This window comes from Ambystoma mexicanum, chromosome 6p (assembly GCF_040938575.1).
Source record: "Ambystoma mexicanum isolate Mex_15411 chromosome 6p, UKY_AmexF1_1, whole genome shotgun sequence".
NCBI classification, from domain to species: domain Eukaryota; kingdom Metazoa; phylum Chordata; class Amphibia; order Caudata; family Ambystomatidae; genus Ambystoma; species Ambystoma mexicanum.
In genome coordinates, this window is record NC_090935.1 from 46,876,339 (window position 1) to 46,882,338 (window position 6,000).

Consider the following 6,000-nt stretch of genomic DNA (forward strand, 5'->3'; position numbering starts at 1 on the left):
AGCAACCCCCCAGCACTGCACAGGCCACAACACCTCTCCAAGACAGAGTAGGGGACAGAGGCACAACCACAGCGCTGCACACGAGGTCACAAAGGCAGCAGGGGACAGAGGCAACCCCCCCGCACTGCACAGGCCACAACACCTCTCCAAGACAGAGTAGGGGACAGAGGCACAACCACAGCGCTGCACACGAGGTCACAAAGGCAGCAGGGGACAGAGGCAACCCCCCCCGCACTGCACAGGTCACAACACCTCTCCAAGACAGAGTAGGGGACAGAGGCACAACCACAGCGCTGCACACGAGGTCACAAAGGCAGCAGGGGACAGAGGCAACCCCCCCCCCGCACTGCACAGGCCACAACACCTCTCCAAGACAGAGTAGGGGACAGAGGCACAACCACAGCACTGCACAAGACAGCAGGGGACAGAGGCAAAACCACAGCACTGCACACGAGGTCACAAAGGCAGCAGGGGACAGAGGCAACCCCCCAGCACTGCACAGGCCACAACACCTCTCCAAGACAGAGTAGGGGACAGAGGCACAACCACAGCGCTGCACACAGGGTCACAAAGGCAGCAGGGGACAGAGGCAACCCCCCAGCACTGCACAGGTCACAACACCTCTCCAAGACAGAGTAGGGGACAGAGGCACAACCACAGCGCTGCACACGAGGTCACAAAGGCAGCAGGGGACAGAGGCAACCCCCCAGCACTGGACAGGTCACAACACCTCTCCAAGGCAGAGTAGGGGACAGAGGCACAACCACAGCGCTGCACACGAGGTCACAAAGGCAGCAGGGGACAGAGGCAACCCCCCAGCACTGCACAGGTCACAACACCTCTCCAAGACAGAGTAGGGGACAGAGGCACAACCACAGCGCTGCACACGAGGTCACAAAGGCAGCAGGGGACAGAGGCAACCCCACAGCACTGCACAGGTCACAACACCTCTCCAAGACAGAGTAGGGGGCAGAGGCACAACCACAGCACTGCACACGAGGTCACAAGACAGAAGGGGACAGAGGCAACCCCACAGCACTGCACAGGTCACAACACCTCTCCAAGACAGAGTAGGGGGCAGAGGCACAACCACAGCACTGCACACGAGGTCACAAGACAGCAGGGGACAGAGGCAACCCCACAGCACTGCACAGGTCACAACACCGCTCCAAGACAGAGTAGGGGACAGAGGCACAACCACAGCACTGCATAAGACAGCAGGGGACAGAGGCAAAACCACAGCACTGCACACGAGGTCACAAGACAGCAGGGGACAGAGGAAAAACCACAGCACTGCACACGAGGTCACAAAGGCAGCAGGGGACAGAGGCAACGCCACAGCGCTGCACAGGTCACAACACCTCTCCAAGACAGAGTAGGGGACAGAGGCACAACCACAGCGCTGCACACGAGGTCACAAAGGCAGCAGGGGACAGAGGCAACCCCCCAGCACTGCACAGGTCACAACACCTCTCCAAGACAGAGTAGGGGACAGAGGCATAACCACAGCACTGCACACGAGGTCACAAGACAGCAGGGGACAGAGGCAGCCCCACAGCACTGCACAGGTCATAACACCTCTCCAAGACAGAGTAGGGGACAGAGGCACAACCACAGCACTGCACACGAGGTCACAAGACAGCAGGGGACAGAGGAAACCCCACAGCACTGCACAGGTCACAACACCGCTCCAAGACAGAGTAGGGGACAGAGGCACAACCACAGCACTGCACACGAGGTCACAAGACAGCAGGGGACAGAGGCAAAACCACAGCACTGAACACGAGGTCACAAAGGCAGCAGGGGACAGAGGCAACCCCACATCACTGCACAGGTCACAACACCTCTCCAAGACAGAGTAGGGGACAGAGGCACAACCACAGCACTGCACACCAGGTCACACGACAGCAGGGGACAGAGGCAAAACCACAGCACTGCACACGAGGTCACAACACTGCTCCAAGACAGCCGGGGACAGAGGCAAAACCACAGCACAACACAGGTCACAACACTGCTGCAACACCACAGCACTGCACAGGTCACAACACTGCTCCAAGGCAGCAGGGGGCAGATGCAACCCCACAGCACTGCACGGGTCACAACACTGCTCCAAGGCAGCAGGGGACAGAGGCAACCCCACAGCCCTGCACAGGTCACAACACTGCTGCAACACCACAGCACTGCAGGTTACAACACTGCTCCAAGGCAGCAGGGGACAGAGGCAACCCCACAGTCCTGCACAGGTCACAACACTGCTCCAAGGCAGCAGGGGGCAGAGGCAACCAGACAGCACTGCACACGAGATCACAACACCTCTCCAAGACAGAGTAGGGGGCAGAGGCACAACCACAGCACTGCACACGAGGTCACAAGACAGCAGGGGACAGAGGCAACCCCACAGCACTGCACAGGTCACAACACCGCTCCAAGACAGAGTAGGGGACAGAGGCACAACCACAGCACTGCATAAGACAGAAGGGGACAGAGGCAAAACCACAGCACTGCACACGAGGTCACAAGACAGCAGGGGACAGAGGAAAAACCACAGCACTGCACACGAGGTCACAAAGGCAGCAGGGGACAGAGGCAACGCCACAGCACTGCACAGGTCACAACACCTCTCCAAGACAGAGTAGGGGACAGAGGCATAACCACAGCACTCCACACGAGGTCACAAGACAGCAGGGGACAGAGGCAACCCCACAGCACTGCAAAGGTCATAACACCTCTCCAAGACAGAGTAGGGGACAGAGGCACAACCACAGCACTGCACAAGAGGTCACAAGACAGCAGGGGACAGAGGCAACCCCACAGCACTGCACAGGTCACAACACCGCTCCAAGACAGAGTAGGGGACAGAGGCACAACCACAGCACTGCACACGAGGTCACAAGACAGCAGGGGACAGAGGCAAAACCACAGCACTGAACACGAGGTCACAAAGGCAGCAGGGGACAGAGGCAACCCCACAGCACTGCACAGGTCACAACACCTCTCCAAGACAGAGTAGGGGACAGAGGCACAACCACAGCACTGCACACCAGGTCACACGACAGCAGGGGACAGAGGCAAAACCACAGCACTGCACACGAGGTCACAACACTGCTCCAAGACAGCAGGGGACAGAGGCAAAACCACAGCACAACACAGGTCACAACACTGCTGCAACACCACAGCACTGCACAGGTCACAACACTGGTCCAAGGCAGCAGGGGGCAGATGCAACCCCACAGCACTGCACGGGTCACAACACTGCTCCAAGGCAGCAGGGGACAGAGGCAACCCCACAGCCCTGCATAGGTCACAACACTGCTGCAACACCACAGCACTGCAGAGGTTACAACACTGCTCCAAGGCAGCAGGGGACAGAGGCAACCCCACAGTCCTGCACAGGTCACAACACTGCTCCAAGGCAGCAGGGGGCAGAGGCAACCAGACAGCACTGCACACGAGATCACAACACTTTTCCAAGGCATAGTAGGAGAGAGAGGGGAAAAAACACAGCACTGCACATGTCACAACACTGCCCCAAGACAGCAGGCGACAGAAGCAAAACCACAGCTCTGCACACAAGGTCACAACCCTGCTCCAAGACAGGGCAGAGGACAGAGGCAAAACCACAGCACTGCACATGAGGGCGCAAAACTGCTCCAATCCAACGGGGACAGAGGCAAAACCACAGCACTGCACGTGAGGTTACACAGCACTCCCCCAATCCTCTACTGAAAAGCATTTTCATACCTTACGAAAAGCTTTTCAAATGCTTTACACATCATGCATGGTAACACGATGTCGGCATTTATGAAAGAAGGTCGTCAAGCAGGCACCCATCACACAGGCTCACCTGGGCTGTGTGCATCTTGAAGTATTACCCCACCCCCCACCCCCCATGGTAGTTTGCAGAGATCTTACCCTGGGCCATGGCAGGTGTGCAGTAGTATTAAAGCAGCTCTGGCTTTTATGCTCACTTCACATGTAGTCCGGGGACCGGAAAGCAACATAGCATGCGCTACATACAGAACTTATAGAACAGGCTTCGAGAGCTGCATTTGAGCACATTTTTAAGCAACATGAATAGTGCTGCCAGCGGCGCTAGGTGATTTTTCTGCAGTGGCAGCCTGGGCAGGCTTCCATTCACTAGTGACTTTGCATGCATTATTATTCAGTGGCAGAAGAGAACATATGCATACGTTAAAATTCTGTCAGGCCATCACTTTCATCTTGCTAATTGTTACACTGAATACCTTGGAGCTGGGTAATGCTTACATGTATGTCAACTAACATGTTGTGCGTCTACTGGTGCTCATCTGGGTGCAGGGACCTTGCCTCCTTTGCCAGTGACAATTCCTCACACTAGGTGTGCATTTTCGAGTGGTTTACACTGGCACGGGTGAACTGGAACTCAAATCTGCCCATGCCCCCCACCAACACCCATGTCTGTCCCTGACCATAATTATTCAAGAAAACACATCGAGTCACAATCAAACTCTCCAAACCGCTCAGCGCAGTTCGGTTTTATGAAGCGCATCAAATCTAATAGAACATGAAGCTGCATTTCTTTGTCAAACAATGACTACAAGCAAACACCCGTATCACACATTTTATTTGGCTTTTCGTCTTGAAAAACTCAGAGCACGTTTCGGCTGACGTCGCTTTGCTCGGGGCAGTTGCTTGAATTGTATCTTTGCGCTGTTTGGTTAAAAGTATAAAATAGCCTGAGGATTGGCCTGGCCCAGAGAGCACCCCGAGGGAAATGGCCCGTGCACCCATGCCCACATCCCCAGGCACCTGGAGTGCCACGGGAGCACACCTCATCGCTCTCACGCCTTCATCCCCACCCACCACCACCCTCGTGGGCTCACAAGCACCCCCTCAATGCTGCCACACCCTCCATTGGCAACAGGGGTGCACAAACGCAGGACCCAACTCGGAGCTTCACCCCCTCCCCCCCAACCATGCACCAGCAGCCTCGGGGTGCAGACAGAAAGGACAACACTCACCTCGATGCTCGGAATGCGGCTTGTGTCCCCCGTGGTCATCCGATCCCTGGGTGCTCGGGTTCACGGCGAGCAGGATAGCGGCCGGCAGCAGCCAGAGGGCCACAGAGGAACAGGTGCAGGAGAGGAGGGTCCGAGCCTTCCCTGCCATCGTGCAACAGGCACCAGGCAGCTGCCCCCGGCGCAGCCCGTCCGCAGCGCAGCTCTAGTGCTCCAGGCTGTGGGCGCAGGACCTGTGCAGTGGGCAGATACCCAGCGGTGCCTGTGGGAGAAGCAGGCAGTTACCCAGCGGTGCCTGTGGGAGAAGCAGTCAGTTACCCAGCGGTGCTTGTGGGAGAAGCAGGTAGTTACCCCGCGGTGCCTGAGGGAGAAGCAGGCAGTTACCCAGCCTGTGGGAGAAGCAGGCAGTTACCCAGCGCGGCCTGTGGGAGAAGCAGGCAGTTACCCAGCGGTGCCTGAGGGAGTAGCAGGCAGTTACCCAGCTGTGCCTGAGGGAGAAGCAGGCAGTTACCCAGCGGTGCTTGTGGAAGGCGCAGACCCCAGAGCACCGCCCGGGGGAGCGAGGGGTGCAGGACACCCGCAGAACAGAACCAGGGAGCTCAGCAGGCAGCCTCCCAGCACAGCCCGGGCCCAAGGTGACTGCAGAGGGAGCCGAGAGTGGGAACAGGGAGAGCCAAGAGTCAAGCATGACGGCCTTACCTTTTATAGCTGCAGGCAAAGTCCGCGCCGGAGGCTGGACCTGAGCCCGCCCAGCCCAGGGGAGGCGAAGGACAGGCAGGACAGGGCAGGGGCAGAGGCACATCCACAGCACTGCGCAGGAGGACGCAAAGCCACGGCACTGCGCAGGAGGACGCAAAGCCACAGCACTGCACAGGAGGACGCAAAGTCACAGCACTGCGCAGGAGGACACAAAGCCACAGCACTGCACAGGAGGACGCAAAGCCACGGCACTGCGCAGGAGGACACAAAGCCACAGCACTGTGCAGGAGGACGCAAAGCCACG

General features: G+C 57.9%; 1 protein-coding gene across 6 annotated transcripts in view; it reads right to left on the bottom strand.

The window, feature by feature from the left end:
- LOC138511191 (uncharacterized) overlaps positions 1–5,689 on the bottom strand; it is a 699,527-nt gene extending 693,838 nt beyond the window's left edge. For all 6 annotated transcript variants that reach the window (XM_069626707.1, XM_069626706.1, XM_069626705.1 and 3 more), the window contains exon 1: positions 5,001–5,689. In XM_069626707.1, the coding sequence (XP_069482808.1) occupies positions 5,001–5,148 (148 nt within the window). In that variant the 5' untranslated portion in view covers positions 5,149–5,689. The remainder of the gene's footprint in view (positions 1–5,000) is intronic.
- Positions 5,690–6,000: the final 311 nt, after the last annotated feature.